This window comes from Ranitomeya variabilis, chromosome 5, assembly GCF_051348905.1.
Source record: "Ranitomeya variabilis isolate aRanVar5 chromosome 5, aRanVar5.hap1, whole genome shotgun sequence".
Classification (NCBI taxonomy): Eukaryota; Metazoa; Chordata; class Amphibia; order Anura; family Dendrobatidae; genus Ranitomeya; species Ranitomeya variabilis.
In genome coordinates, this window is record NC_135236.1 from 474,912,411 (window position 1) to 474,928,929 (window position 16,519).

At 42.8% G+C, this 16,519-nt stretch overlaps 1 protein-coding gene across 1 annotated transcript in view; it reads right to left on the minus strand.

The window, feature by feature from the left end:
- Positions 1–16,519, minus strand: part of LOC143776277 (uncharacterized) — a 169,896-nt gene that overhangs the window by 9,624 nt on the left and 143,753 nt on the right. Inside the window, exons 6-7 of the mRNA XM_077265497.1 lie at positions 15,638–15,855; positions 2,331–2,520 (exon numbers count right to left, since the gene is read on the minus strand). Coding sequence (XP_077121612.1) covers positions 2,331–2,520; positions 15,638–15,855 — 408 coding nt within the window. The remainder of the gene's footprint in view (positions 1–2,330; positions 2,521–15,637; positions 15,856–16,519) is intronic.

The following is a 16,519-nucleotide window of genomic DNA, read 5'->3' on the forward strand; positions in this document are numbered from 1 at the left end:
ATATGATATAAGGACATATGTCAAAAGAAAGTATAGCCTAGTTCAGGAGTTGTCGTCTCACTAAGGTGGTCTTCAGGAGCAGCTTTACATATTTTTTCTGACCCAAATTGTGGCCTCATTCACACATCAGTATTTGGTCAGTACCGTAAATAATCGAGTATAAGCCGAGAATTTCAGCCCATTTTTTTAGGCTGAAATTGCCCCTCTCTGCTTATACTCGAGTCATACCCGGGGTCAGCAGGGGAGGAGGAGCGGCTGCTGTGTAATAATACTCACCTGCTCCTGGCGCGGTCCCTGGTTCTCCGGGTGCTGACAGCTTCTTCCTGTAGTGAGCGGTCACATGGTACCGCTCATTACAGTAATGAATATGGACCCCCCACTCCACTCCCATAGGGGTGGAGCTGCATATTCATTACTGTAATGAGCGGTACCATGTGACAGCTCACTACAGGAAGAAGCTGCTGGCGCCGGAGAACCAAGGACTGATCCAGGAGCAGGAGAGTATAACGCAGTGCGCGATATTCACCTGCTACCCGTTCCACCATCGCCAGCTGCCGCTGTGTCTTCCCCATCCTCTGCACTGACGCTCAGGTCAGAGGGCGCGATGACGCGATTAGTGCGCGCCGCCCTCTGCCTGAACAGTCAATGCAGAGGACGGGGAAGATGCAGCGGTGGCCAGTGGCGGTGGAACAGGAAAGGTGAGTATAGCAAGTGCCGTGGGCCTGAGCGACAAGAGGTGAGTATGAGATTTATCGCAGCAACAGCATATGGGGCAAATGTCTACATGGAGCATCTTAAGGGGCATAATCAATGTTTGTGCAGCTTTATGTGGGGCAAATATCTTTATGAAGCATCTTATGGGGCCATTATCAACGTTAGTGGAGCATTATATGGGGCAAATATCTACATGGAGCATCTTATGGGCCATAATCAACGTTTGTGCAGCATTATATGGGGCAAATGTCTGTATGGAGCATCTTATGTGACCATAATCTGCATTTGTGCAGCATTATATGGGGCAAATGTCTGTATGGAGCATCTTATGGGGCCATAATCCGCATTTGTGCAGCATTATATGGGGCATATTTTAATATGGAGCATCTTATGGGGCCCATCAAACTTTATGGAGCATTACATGGGGCTCCTGATTCAATATGGATATTCAAAAACACTTAACCTACTGATGTCTCAATTAATTTTACTTTTATTGGTATCTATTTGTATTTTTGACATTTACCGGTAGCTGCTGCATTTCCTACCCTAGGCTTAATCTCGAGTCATTAAGTTTTCCCAGTTTTTTGTGGCAAAATTAGGGGGGTCGGCTTATACTCGGGTCGGCTTATACTCGAGTATTTATGGTATTTGGTCAGTATTTTGCATCAGTGTTTGTATACCAAAGCCAGGAGTGGAACTTACAGAGAAAAACTAAAAATGAAAGATTGACACCTGTTCTGTGTTTTGAAGACATTCCTGTCTTTGGCATACAAATACTGATGAAACACTGATGCAGAAATACTGAAGTGTGAATGAGCCCTTAGACAGTATAAGACTAGAAACAGCTAGAAACTGTGCCAAATTTATCGTAGTGCCCAAATAAATATAAATGGAGAGCACCTTTCTAGACACTTTTCTCTTCCTATGTCAGCTCTTGGTTGCTAACTTTATACCAATATTTATACCCAAAATAATGGTTTCATTATAAATATAGTATACAAATTGCCTCTTCAGAGCGAAAGAGGACTTGAACTCTATAGCGTCACCAGTTGGAAGTAGCGATCCTATACGTCACTAGTGACCCTTTAACGAGTCTAGTAATAGGACTCAGGATAAAAGCAAGACTCGTTAAAGGGTAGATAATGACTTGCCGGACTGCAGCTTCCAACAGGTGGCGCTATAGAGTTCAAGTCCTCTTTCTCTCTGAAGAGGCAATTTACATATCAAATTTCCCAGAGAAGCATTGCACAGCGAATAAGCCTCCTTTGGCATGCCAGAGCTGGTATGTCACTCTTCACAAGGAAAAATGTTACTTAATAAATATAGCACATTTTAAAACTAAAATTAGCCACCTTTTGATTTTATGGTACTTTTTAACACTGTCTAAAAGTAAAAAGTGTCTAAATACATAGTACACATGGTGCATGGCATGTATGTTAGCTTTTAATTTTGTTAAAATTAGACTCATTCCCTAATTCAGGCTCATTTTACTTAGTAAATCTTCCACAATTTGTTAAGACATTCAATTCTTTAGGATTCCCAAAGAAAACCTAGTTACATTACAGCGACATTACTCTTCTTCAATAAAAGAACGATACAGTAACATAGATACTCACATTCATATTCGCAAAGGTAAGGTAAGGCCACGTGGCAAAAAAATGCTGTATAAAAATAATTTGAACCTGTAGCATTTTGCTGTAGGGCATAACAGTCAGTGTCATTTTTAGGCAAGTGGGACAACAATGTCACTTCAAATGTATCTAACGTGAAAGCAGACCCATCTGTCCACAAAAGTTCTTCTTCAACCTAACAAAAAAAATCATAGAAATGTCATTTAGAAATGCATTAAACGAACACAACCAAAATGAATTGAATCAAGTTTTGCAAGGTGGTCATCTAATATGTTGTTTTGGGTATGGAGGGCACATACGTTCTAATATTACAGAATGTGTTACCCAAGTGAAGAGGAAACACTCTGGAGCAATGTGCTATAAGCCAGAAAGGCTTGCCTGGTGCTCAAGTCAGGGGGTTCAAAATGCTTTCACCTTTACTGTGGAAATGTCAATATTGGTGTCACACACTTTAAATGTATACCTAATATATATATAACAGAAGTCTGTTACTCACCATTATGCTACATGCATAATGCCACCTACTGTATTAGCAGTACAAACACAACATTCCATGCCAAGGCTAGGATTATACGTTGCATATTTGGTGAACATTTCTAAATTGCGCATTTCTGCATCTAAAATATGCACGTGCAGACACACAGCAAAAATTGTAACGTAAGATCAATAGCTTATTATTATTATTATTATTATTATTATTATTAATTGCCTTCAGCTCAATCTCGAGCCATGGTGACTTGATGGATGAACGCTCTGTAGGAAGATCGATGTTGTGCAAGCCTAGATAGGTTCACCAGGGTCTTCTCCACCATTATCTTGATAGCATCAAGCCATTGGATTGTGCTGGTCTTCACCTTCACCTTGTTCCTTCTATTCTTCCAACCTTTATGTCCTTCTACAGTAATTGCTGTCTTCATATAATGTGCCCAAAGTAGGCAAGTCGTTGATTGGTGATCCTTGCTTTGAGTGGCATAATTGGCTTGATTTGTCAACAGTTTAATCTGCAGTTTTAGGGCCTTTATTGAAATGAATAGGTGAACTCCGCTTTTCCGTAACATGATTAACATGTTGCGGATTTAAAATGAAAATAAACAAACAAAAAATCCAAATTCCTAACTGATTAAGCACAAAAAAACACAGCAATTGAATAAAATTAAGGCACCTCTCCAGCATTTGTTTTTTTTATTTAAACCACTGTTCTGGAGTGGTGCCAATAATCTAAGTTCCCAGACCCTAGTAATATACGTGCCAGCCTCCATCTTCAGTTCTTGCTGGTGCTGATACAGTCTTGCGCCACCATCTTGTGACCGCAACTTCAAAGGACCGGACGTCAGAGGTAGTGCTCACAAGCTCTTAACCCCTTTCTGTCATTGGACAAACTATTCCGTCCATGTGGGGTGGGACCTACTTCCCAAGGACGGAATAGTACGTCCAGCGCGATCGGCCGCGCTCACGGGGGGAGCGCGGCCGATCGCGGCCGATCACGGCCGGGTGTCAGCTGACTATCGTAGCTGACATCCGGCACTATGTGCCAGGAGCGGTCACGGACCGCCCCCGACACATTAACCCCAGGCACACTGCGATCAAACATGATCGCAGTGTTCCGGCGGTACAGGGAAGCATCGCGCAGGGAGGGGGCTCCCTGCGGGCTTCCCTGAGACGATCAGTACAAGGCGATGTGCTCCCCTTGTACCGAGCGTCTCCTCCCTGCAAGCCCCGGATCCAAAATGGCCACGGGGCTGCATCCCAGTCCTGCAGGGAGGTGGCTTCACAGCGCCTGCTCAGAGCAGGCGCCGGGAAGCCTCCAGCAGTACACGTCAGATTGCCGATCTGACACAGTCTGTCACTTTACTGTAATGCCCCCCCCCCTGGGGCAAAGTAAAAATGTAAAAAAAAAAAAAATTACATGTGTAAAAAAAATTTTTTAATTCCTAAATAAATAATAATAAAAAAAAAATATTGTTCCAATAAATACATTCCTTTAGCTAAATAAAAATAAAAAAACAATAAAAGTACACATATTTAGTATCGCCGCGTCCGTAACGACCCGACCTATAAAACTGTCCCACTAGTTAACCCTTTCAGTGAACACCGTAAAAAAAAAAAACGAGGCAAAAAACAACGCTTTATTATCATACCGCCGAACAAAAAGTGGAATAACATGCGATCAAAAAGACGGATATAAATAACCATGGTACCGCTGAAAACGTCATCTTGTCCCGCAAAAAACAAGCCACCATACAGCATCATCAGCAAAAAAATAAAAAAAGATATAGTCCTCAGAATAAAGCGATGCAAAAATAATAATTTTTTCTAAAAAATAGTTTTTATCGTATAAAAGCGCCCAAACATAAAAAAATGATATAAATGAGGTATCGCTGTAATCGTACTGACCCGAAGAATAAAACTGCTTTATCCATTTTACCAAACGCGGAACGGTATAAGTGCCCCCCCAAAAGAAATTCATGAATAGCTAGTTTTTGGTCATTCTGCCTCACAAGAATCGGAATAAAAAGCGATCAAAAAATGTTGTGTGCCCGAAAGTGTTACCAATAAAAACGTCAACTCGTCCCGCAAAAAACAAGACCACACATGACTCTGTGGACCAAAATATGGAAAAATTATAGCACTCAAAATGTGGTAACGCAAAAAACATTTTTTGCAATAAAAAGCGTCTTTTAGTGTGTGATGGCTGCCAATCATAAAAATCTGCTAGAAAACCCGCTATAAATAGTAAATCAAACCCCCCCTTCATCAGCCTCTTTGTTACGAAAAATTAAAAATTAAAAAAAATGTATTTATTTCCATTTTCCCATTAGAGTTAGGGCTAGGGTTAGGGCTAGGGTTAGGGCTAGGGTTAGAGCTAGGGTTAGGTCTAGGGTTAGGGTTGGGGCTAGGGTTAGGGCTAGTTAGGGTTAGGGTTGGGTGTCATGATTCTCAATGGCGAGAGAACCTAGCCCAGCATATAAAAGAACTAGCTCTTGGAAGATGGAATCTAAACTGACCATGAACTAAACCTGCCGCACAATTAACAGTGGCCGGGTAGCGTGCCTACGTTTTATCCCTAGACGCCCAGCGCCAGCCGGAGGACTAACTAATCCTAGCAGAGGAAAATACAGTCCTGGCTCACCTCTAGAGAAATTTCCCCAAAAGGCAGACAGAGGCCCCCACATATATTGGCGGTGATTTAAGATAAAATGACAAACGTAGTATGAAAATAGGTTTAGCAAAATCGAGGTCCACTTACTAGATAGCAGGAAGACAGAAAGGGCACTTTCATGGTCAGCTGAAAACCCTATCAAAACACCATCCAGAAATTACTTTAAGACTCTAGTATTAACTCATAACACCAGAGTGGCAATTTCAGATCACAAGAGCTTTCCAGACACAGTAACGAAACAGCAGCTGTGAACTGGAACAAAATGCAAAAACAAACAAGGACGAAAGTCCAACTTAGCTGAGAGTTGTCTAGTAGCAGGAACATGCACAGAAAGGCTTCTGATAACATTGTTGACCGGCATGAAACTGACAGAGGAGCAAGGTTATATAGAGACTCCCACATCCTGATGGGAACAGGTGAACAGAGAGGATGATGCACACAAGTTCAATTCCACCAGTGGCCACCGGGGGAGCCCAGAATCCAATTTCACAACAGTACCCCCCCCTCAAGGAGGGGGCACCGAACCCTCACCAGAACCACCAGGGCGATCAGGATGAGCCCTATGAAAGGCACGGACAAGATCGGAGGCATGAACATCAGAGGCATTCACCCAAGAATTATCCTCCTGACCGTATCCCTTCCATTTGACCAGATACTGGAGTTTCCGTCTGGAAACACGGGAGTCTAAGATCTTTTCCACAACGTACTCCAACTCACCCTCAACCAACACCGGAGCAGGAGGCTCAACGGAAGGCACAACCGGTACTTCATACCTGCGCAATAATGACCGATGAAAAACATTATGAATAGAAAAAGATGCAGGGAGGTCCAAACGGAAGGACACAGGGTTAAGAATCTCCAATATCTTGTACGGGCCGATGAACCGAGGCTTAAACTTAGGAGAAGAAACCCTCATAGGGACAAAACGAGAAGACAACCACACCAAGTCCCCAACACAAAGCCGAGGACCAACACGACGACGGCGGTTGGCAAAAAGCTGAGTCTTCTCCTGGGACAACTTCAAATTGTCCACTACCTGCCCCCAAATCTGATGCAACCTCTCCACCACAGCATCCACTCCAGGACAATCCGAAGATTCCACCTGACCGGAGGAAAATCGAGGATGAAACCCCGAATTACAGAAAAACGGGGACACCAAGGTGGCAGAGCTGGCCCGATTATTGAGGGCGAACTCCGCCAATGGCAAAAAAGCAACCCAATCATCCTGATCCGCAGACACAAAACACCTCAAATATGTCTCCAAGGTCTGATTAGTCCGCTCGGTCTGGCCATTAGTCTGAGGATGGAAAGCAGACGAAAAAGACAAATCTATGCCCATCCTAGCACAGAATGCCCGCCAAAATCTAGACACGAATTGGGTCCCTCTGTCAGAAACGATATTCTCCGGAATACCATGCAAACGAACAACATTTTGAAAAAACAGAGGAACCAACTCGGAAGAAGAAGGCAACTTAGGCAAGGGAACCAAATGGACCATCTTAGAGAAACGGTCACACACCACCCAGATGACAGACATCTTCTGAGAAACAGGCAGATCCGAAATAAAATCCATCGAGATGTGCGTCCAAGGCCTCTTCGGAATAGGCAAGGGCAACAACAATCCACTAGCCCGAGAACAACAAGGCTTGGCCCGAGCACAAACGTCACAAGACTGCACAAAGCCTCGCACATCTCGTGACAGGGAAGGCCACCAGAAGGACCTTGCCACCAAATCCCTGGTACCAAAGATTCCAGGATGACCTGCCAACGCAGAAGAATGAACCTCAGAGATGACTCTACTGGTCCAATCATCAGGAACAAACAGTCTACCAGGTGGGCAACGATCCGGTCTATCCGCCTGAAACTCCTGCAAGGCCCGCCGCAAGTCTGGAGAAACGGCAGACAATATCACTCCATCCTTAAGGATACCTGTGGGCTCAGAATTACCAGGGGAGTCAGGCTCAAAACTCCTAGAAAGGGCATCCGCCTTAACATTCTTAGAACCCGGTAGGTATGACACCACAAAATTAAACCGAGAGAAAAACAACGACCAGCGCGCCTGTCTAGGATTCAGGCGCCTGGCAGACTCAAGGTACATTAAATTTTTGTGGTCAGTCAATACCACCACCTGATGTCTGGCCCCCTCAAGCCAGTGACGCCACTCCTCAAAAGCCCACTTCATGGCCAAAAGCTCCCGATTCCCAATATCATAATTCCGCTCGGCGGGCGAAAATTTACGGGAAAAAAAAGCACAAGGTCTCATCACGGAGCAGTCGGAACTTCTCTGCGACAACACCGCCCCAGCTCCGATTTCAGAAGCGTCGACCTCAACCTGAAAAGGAAGAGCAACATCAGGCTGACGCAACACAGGGGCGGAAGAAAAGCGGCGCTTCAGCTCCCGAAAGGCCTCTACAGCATCAGGGGACCAATCAGCAACATCAGCACCCTTCTTAGTCAAATCAGTCAATGGTTTAACAACATCAGAAAAACCAGCAATAAATCGACGATAAAAGTTAGCAAAGCCCAAAAATTTCTGAAGACTCTTAAGAGAAGAGGGTTGCGTCCAATCACAAATAGCCTGAACCTTGACAGGATCCATCTCGATGGACGAGGGGGAAAAAATGTATCCCAAGAAGGAAATCTTTTGAACCCCAAAAACGCACTTAGAACCCTTCACACACAAGGAATTAGACCGCAAAACCTGAAAAACCCTCCTGACCTGCTGGACATGAGAGTCCCAGTCATCCGAAAAAATCAGAATATCATCCAGATACACAATCATAAATTTATCCAAATAATCGCGGAAAATGTCATGCATAAAGGACTGGAAGACTGAAGGGGCATTTGAAAGACCAAAAGGCATCACCAAATACTCAAAGTGGCCCTCGGGCGTATTAAATGCGGTTTTCCACTCATCCCCCTGCTTGATTCGCACCAAATTATACGCCCCACGGAGATCAATCTTAGAGAACCACTTGGCCCCCTTTATACGAGCAAACAAATCAGTCAGCAGTGGTAACGGATATTGATATTTAACCGTGATTTTATTCAAAAGCCGATAATCAATACACGGCCTCAAAGAGCCATCTTTCTTAGACACAAAAAAAAAAACCGGCTCCTAAGGGAGATGACGAAGGACGAATATGTCCCTTTTCCAAGGACTCCTTTATATATTCTCGCATAGCAGCGTGTTCAGGCACAGACAGATTAAATAAACGACCCTTAGGGTACTTACTACCCGGGATCAAATCTATGGCACAATCGCACTCCCGGTGCGGAGGTAGTGAACCAAGCTTGGGTTCTTCAAAAACGTCACGATAGTCAGACAAGAATTCAGGAATCTCAGAGGGAATAGATGATGAAATGGAAACCAAAGGTACGTCCCCATGAGTCCCTTTACATCCCCAGCTTAACACAGACATAGCTTTCCAGTCGAGGACTGGGTTATGAGATTGCAGCCATGGCAATCCTAGCACCAAAACATCATGTAGATTATACAGCACCAGAAAGCGAATAATCTCCTGGTGATCCGGATTAATACGCATAGTTACTTGTGTCCAGTATTGTGGTTTATTACTAGCCAATGGGGTGGAGTCAATCCCCTTCAGAGGTATAGGAGCTTCCAAAGGCTCCAAATCATACCCACAGCGTTTGGCAAAGGACCAATCCATAAGACTCAAAGCGGCGCCAGAGTCGACATAGGCGTCCGCGGTAATAGATGATAAAGAGCAAATCAGGGTCACAGATAGAATAAACTTAGACTGTAAAGTGCTAATTGACACAGACTTGTCAAGCTTCTTAGTACGCTTAGAGCATGCTGATATAACATGAGTTGAATCACCACAATAGAAGCACAACCCATTTTTTCGTCTAAAATTCTGCCGCTCGCTTCTGGACAGAATTCTATCACATTGCATATTTTCTGGCGTCTTCTCAGTAGACACCGCCAAATGGTGCACAGGTTTGCGCTCCCGCAGACGCCTATCGATCTGAATAGCCATTGTCATGGACTCATTCAGACCCGCAGGCACAGGGAACCCCACCATAACATCCTTAATGGCATCAGAGAGACCTTCTCTGAAAATTGCCGCCAGGGCGCACTCATTCCACTGAGTAAGCACAGACCATTTACGGAATTTTTGGCAGTATATTTCAGCTTCATCTTGCCCCTGAGATAGGGACATCAAGGCTTTTTCCGCCTGAAGCTCTAAATGAGGTTCCTCATAAAGCAACCCCAAGGCCAGAAAAAACGCATCCACATTGAGCAACGCAGGATCCCCTGGTGCCAATGAAAAAGCCCAATCTTGAGGGTCGCCCCGGAGCAAGGAAATTACAATCCTGACCTGCTGTGCAGGATCTCCGGCAGAGCGAGACTTCAGGGACAAAAACAATTTGCAATTATTTTTAAAATTTTGAAAGCAAGATCTATTTCCCGAGAAACATTCAGGCAAAGGAATTCTAGGTTCAGACATAGGTGCATGAACAACAAAATCTTGCAAATTTTGTACCTTCGTGGCGAGATTATTCAAACCTGTAGCTACACTCTGAAGATCCATTTCAAACAGGTGAACACAGAGCCATTCAAGGATTAGAAGGAGAGAAAGAGAGGAAGGCTGCAGTATAGGCAGACTAGCAAGTGATTCAATTATGAGCACACTCAGAACTAGAGGAAAAAAAAAAAAAAAAAATTTCAGCAGACTTCTTTTTTCTCTCCTTTCTCAGCCAATAATTTAACCCTTTTGGGCCGGTCAAACTGTCATGATTCTCAATGGCGAGAGAACCTAGCCCAGCATATAAAAGAACTAGCTCTTGGAAGATGGAATCTAAACTGACCATGAACTAAACCTGCCGCACAATTAACAGTGGCCGGGTAGCGTGCCTACGTTTTATCCCTAGACGCCCAGCGCCAGCCGGAGGACTAACTAATCCTAGCAGAGGAAAATACAGTCCTGGCTCACCTCTAGAGAAATTTCCCCAAAAGGCAGACAGAGGCCCCCACATATATTGGCGGTGATTTAAGATGAAATGACAAACGTAGTATGAAAATAGGTTTAGCAAAATCGAGGTCCACTTACTAGATAGCAGGAAGACAGAAAGGGCACTTTCATGGTCAGCTGAAAACCCTATCAAAACACCATCCAGAAATTACTTTAAGACTCTAGTATTAACTCATAACACCAGAGTGGCAATTTCAGATCACAAGAGCTTTCCAGACACAGTAACGAAACAGCAGCTGTGAACTGGAACAAAATGCAAAAACAAACAAGGACGAAAGTCCAACTTAGCTGAGAGTTGTCTAGTAGCAGGAACATGCACAGAAAGGCTTCTGATAACATTGTTGACCGGCATGAAACTGACAGAGGAGCAAGGTTATATAGAGACTCCCACATCCTGATGGGAACAGGTGAACAGAGAGGATGATGCACACAAGTTCAATTCCACCAGTGGCCACCGGGGGAGCCCAGAATCCAATTTCACAACAGTTGGGGCTAAAGTTAAGGTTGGGGCTAAAGTTAGGGTTAGGATTACATTTACAGTTGGGAATAGGGTTGGGATTAGGGTTAGGGGTGTGTCAGGCTTAGGGGTGTGGTTAGGGTTACAGTTGAGATTAGGGTTAGGGGTGTGTTTGGATTAGGGTTTCAGTTATAATTGGGGGGTTTCCACTGTTTAGGCACATCAGGGGCTCTCCAAATGCGACATTGCGTCAGATCTTAATTCCAGACAATTCTGCGTTTAAAAAGTAAAACAGTGCTCCTTCCCTTCCGAGCTCTCCCGGGCGCACAAACAGGGGTTTCCCACAACATATGGGGTATCAGTGTACTCAGGACACATTGGACAACAACTTTTGGAGTCCAATTTCTTCTCTTACCCTTGGGAAAATAAAAAATTGGGGCCGAAAATATCATTTTTGTGAAAAAATATGATTTTTTATTTTTACGGCTCTGCATTATAAACTTCTGTGAATCACTTAATGGGTCAAAGTGCTCACCACAGATCTAAATAAGTTCCTTAGAGGGTCTACTTTCCAAAATGGTGTCACTTGTGGGGGGTTTCAATGTTTAGGCACATCAGGGGCTCTCCAAACGCAACATGGCATCCCATCTGAATTCCAGTCAATTTTGCATTGAAAAGTCAAATGGCGCTCCTTCGCTTCCGAGCTCTGCCATGTGCCCAAACAGTGGTTTACCCCCACATATGGGGTATCGGCGTACTCAGGACAAATTGTACAACAACTTTTGAGGTCCATTTTCTCCTGTTACCCTTGGTAAAATAAAACAAATTGGAGCTGAATTTTTTTTGAGTAAAAAAGTTAAATGTTCATTTTTATTTAAACATTCCAAAAATTCCTGTGAAACACCTGAAGGGTTAATAAACTTTTTGAATGTGGTTTTGAGCACCTTGAGGGGTGCAGTTTTTAGATTGGTGTCACACTTGGGTATTTTCCATCATATAGACCCCTCAAAATGACTTCAAATGAGATGTCGTCCCTAAAAAAAAATGGTGTTGTAAAAATTAGAAATTGCTGGTCAACTTTTAACCCTTATAACTCCCTAACAAAAAAAAAATTTGGTTCCAAAATTGTGCTGATGTAAAGTAGACATGTGGGAAAGTATTTTGTGTGACATATCTCTGTGATTTAATTGTATAAAAATTCAAAGTTGGAAAATTGTGAAATTTTCAAAATTTTTGCCAAATTTCCGTTTTTTTCACAAATAAACGCAGGTAATATCAAAGAAATGTTACCACTATAATGAAGTACAATATGTCACAAGAAAACAATGTCAGAATCACCAGGATCCGTTGAAGCGTTCCAGAGTTATAACCTCATAAAGGGACAGTGGTCAGAATTGTAAAAATTGGCCTGGTCATTAACGTGCAAACAACCCTTGGGGGTAAAGGGGTTAATATAAGACTATGAGAGCCTCATTCTGGGCCCATTTTGGCCTTTATAGACACTGGAGCAATCACAAACTGCTGGAGACCGCCCGCAGTGGCACCAAGGACAGAAGAAGACATCAGCTAATAAGTATGAGACTAAATGGAGGGAACTTAGGTTAGTAACACCACTCCAGCAATGCAAATTAAAAAAAACATGCTAGAGTGGTGCTTTAACCCCTTCACCCCCAAGGTGGTTTGCACGTTAATGACCGAGCCAATTATTACAAGTCTGACCACTGTCCCTTTATGGGGTTATAACTCTGATATGCTTCAACGGATACCGGTGATTCTCAGAATGTTTTTTCGGGACATATTGCTGGAATGGTTTGAGGGTGCCATGTCATGTTGGCAGAGCCCCTGAGGTGCCAGAACAACAGAAGCCCCCTATATGTGAACTCATTTTACAAACTACACTCCCCAATGAATTCATCTAGAGGTGCTGTGATCATATTGACACCACATGTGTCTCTCAGAATTTCATACCACTGAGTGGTGAAGAAAGAATAAATTACATTTATACAACTAAAATGTTGTTTTAGCCCCAAGTTTTAAATTTTTCTAAATTGCAGAAAAAAAGAGAATATCCTCCAGCAGCAGCCAAAGATATAAAAAATATATAGTTTATTAATCACATTAAAAACTGAAGTAGCAGGTCACGAAAAGAGATCCATAGACATAGGAGAAGCAGACCAAGTAGTTTCAGCTTAACGCCTTAATCATGATATGACCATGCCATGATTAAGGCGTTAAGCTAAAACTAGTTGTTCTGCTTCTCCTATGTCTATGGATCCCTTTTGGTAACCTGCTACTGCAGTTTTTAATATGATTAATAAAGTACATATTTATTATATTTTTGGCTACTGTTGGAGGATATTCTCTTTTTTTTCTGCTATTTATCTCGATGTCCGAGACTGGGACGGCTCCATGCGCTGCCTAACAGATGAAGACTGCTTATCAAAGTTTGGTGTACCCCATATTTCCCACTATTTTCTAAGTTTTAATTTTTCTAAGGGCTAATAGGATTTTTTTTTTACAAAAAACTGAGGTCCATTTTTTCCTGAGTGTGCCAATACCCTACATGTAATCAGGAAATATTTTTCAGTCACAGTGCAAAGCTCAGAAGGCAAGTATGCCAGATTTTACTGTTATGGTTTGCAGGTGCCGTGACCCACTAGGAGAGCCCATGTGGTGCCAGAACAGCACAACTCCCCATAAGTGACCCCATTTTACAAACTACACCTCTCGATGAATTCATCTAGGGGTGCAGTAATCATATTGACACAATGGGTGTGTCACAGAAGTTTATACCATTGGGGAGTGATGAAAAAATAACTAATTTTTACAGCCAAAATTTTGTTTTAGCCCGGATTTATTTTAAATTTCTCCCACAAGAAGTGGGTAAAAATGGCACCAAAATGTATCCCACATTTTCTACTGAATGTGGCAATACCCCTACGTGGCTGTACAGTACTACTTAGCCATATGGAGAGACTCGGGAGGGAATGAGCGCTATTTGCCTCCTGGGGCGCAGATTTTCCTGGAACAGTTTGCGGACTCCATATACAGAGCCCCTAATTTATAGAAGAGCAGAATCCCCACTCAAGTGACCCCATTTGAGAAACTATACCCCTTGGCGAAATTATCTACAGGTGTTGTGATGATTGTGACCCCATGGGTATTTTCCAGAAACAAGCAGCAATTAATATTGCCAAGTGAAAATTGCAAACTGCCTTTGTAGTGACCAGTATGTTGTAGTGACCAGTACATTATGCCCAGCCCATGGTTCTCGAGGAATACACCCGTAAGTTAGGCGGGCTCTCATTGCTTCAGAAATGCCAAACATGGAAGCAATATGTGGTTTAGGTACACTGTGGGGCTCATAAGGGAGGGCGGTATTTGGATATAAGAGCTGAGAATTTGGGGAATTTTTTTGGTGGATGAGGAGCCATTTCACTTTTCCAGAGCCTTTGTACATGCAGGAACATGTCAGCCTCTATATTTCTGTTAACAGATAACGGATCTGAGTGAGGACTTACTTTTTTTTTGTGGATTTAGTTGAAGCTTTTGTTGGGAACATTTTCCTACAAATATTTATTTATAGACACAATATCTTTTGATTTTTTTATTATTGTTTTTGATTTTTTTTTTACAATTATTTAACAACATTTTTTACTTGTTTACTTGGTCCCACTATGGGATTATCATTTTTTGCAGGCTGATTTCTTCTATGCTATGCAAACTGTGAGCTCTGCACTGACAGAGAAAGTTGCTGATCATGCATTGCGCATGATCAGCATATTTCCTAGCTCTGGTGACCCAGATGTCATCATGACGACATCGGGTCACCATGGCAATGATCGGGACCCCACATCATGCTGCGGGGTCTCCAATCCAAAAGCAGAGGGACTGTCAGCCCTTTGCCGGCTCCCGGAATGCTGCAATCTCGTTCAATCGCAGTATTCCGGGGTTAAAGTGCCGGGAGCGGTGTGTGATCACTCCTGGCACTTAGTGCCAGGTGTCAGCTGTCAGAATCAGCGGCGATCGCTTACACACCACCCATGTGCACAGGCGATCATGCAGACATAATAATCCATCCCTGGTCAGATAGACCCAGGTTACATGGAAGGATTATTACGTCTGATGTCAGAAAGGGAATAAGTTAAAACTTGTCCACTTTGCTGGTACTGTATAATTCTTTTGAATCATTTGTAAGGAAAATCTGCATCAAATATGCCATTTCTGGACTTGGCAAATTGTGCTGAAATCCATGCATTGTAACCCCCTTTTTGCCCCAATAGCGCCATTGGTGGTTGCCTACTTCATGGCCTTATCCCATACATAGCAGGGAAGTAACTAAAAAGAGAGGATTGAAAAATGTTGCAAACAAAACAGGGAACTTGCAGGTCCATGTGAGAACAGCAGAGCACTGACATCTATTTTTTTTAACTCTCCAAGTCTGTGCATAACCTGACTAGAAAAAATTTGAATATTCCGTTTGATGATCAAATTGTAATTGTAAATTGCTGTGATTATTATTATTATTACTATTATGATTAGCATTGATATTTATTTACAAATTCCAGAACTTTACATTTATAAAGTATGTGAATAATTTCCAGTTTTCTGCAGATTTTAAAAAGCAGACTATTGAACAATAGAAAGTGAAGTAGGCAAGCTAGAAATCTATGCAAACCTTTAGATCAGAGAGACCGCTCCAGAGCAAGATTAATTCATTCTTCATATGCAGGACAGAGGATAAAAATGAATGTTCATCAGTGGTTTGAACATTTACAAGATGTGCTCCGATGTGAAGCGATTCACAGCTCTGTTGAGCAATTGCCCAAGGCTTATTATCCAATATCAGCTTATAGCAGCTGTTTTTAAATGGTACCCAGCCCTTAGAGCAAAGCCCTGAAAGATATAAAAATAGAAATAAGATAGACATAGAAATATATTTATATTCAAAGTTTCTTATTGAATAGGAAAAGAATTAGAGTGACACGTAAGGTCATGTAGCAATCCTCATATTACACATCTTTGTGGAATGGATCCTTTATATTTATTTATTTTACTCAGTTATATAGCATCATTAATTCCACAGCGCTCTACAGACATTATCATCACTGTCCCCATTGGGGCTCACAATCTAAGCTCTCTATCAGTATGTCTTTGGAGTGTGGGAGGAACCTGGAGAACCTGGAGGAAACCCACGCAAACACGAGGAGAACATACAAACTCCTTGCAGATGTTGTCCTTGGTGGGATTTGAACCCAAGACACTAGATCTGCAAGGCAAAAGTGCTAACCAATATGGCCATTCTAGAAATTTGTGAGAGTATACTATAGCTCTAGTGAACACATGTTAAACTCTGGCAGCAGGGCAATTATATTTGGCTGGTGATGCCAGCACCAGCCCCAACCCCTCCCACCCAGCATCACACGATCAACTGTACTGGCATCATAGATAAGTGGAAAGCAATGATGTGTAATGGGGGCCAGGGTGGTAGCCGTACCAAGGGATTGTTGCTGCTTCCTCATCACACCCCGACGCTCAGCTACAGAAGTATCAGAATGTC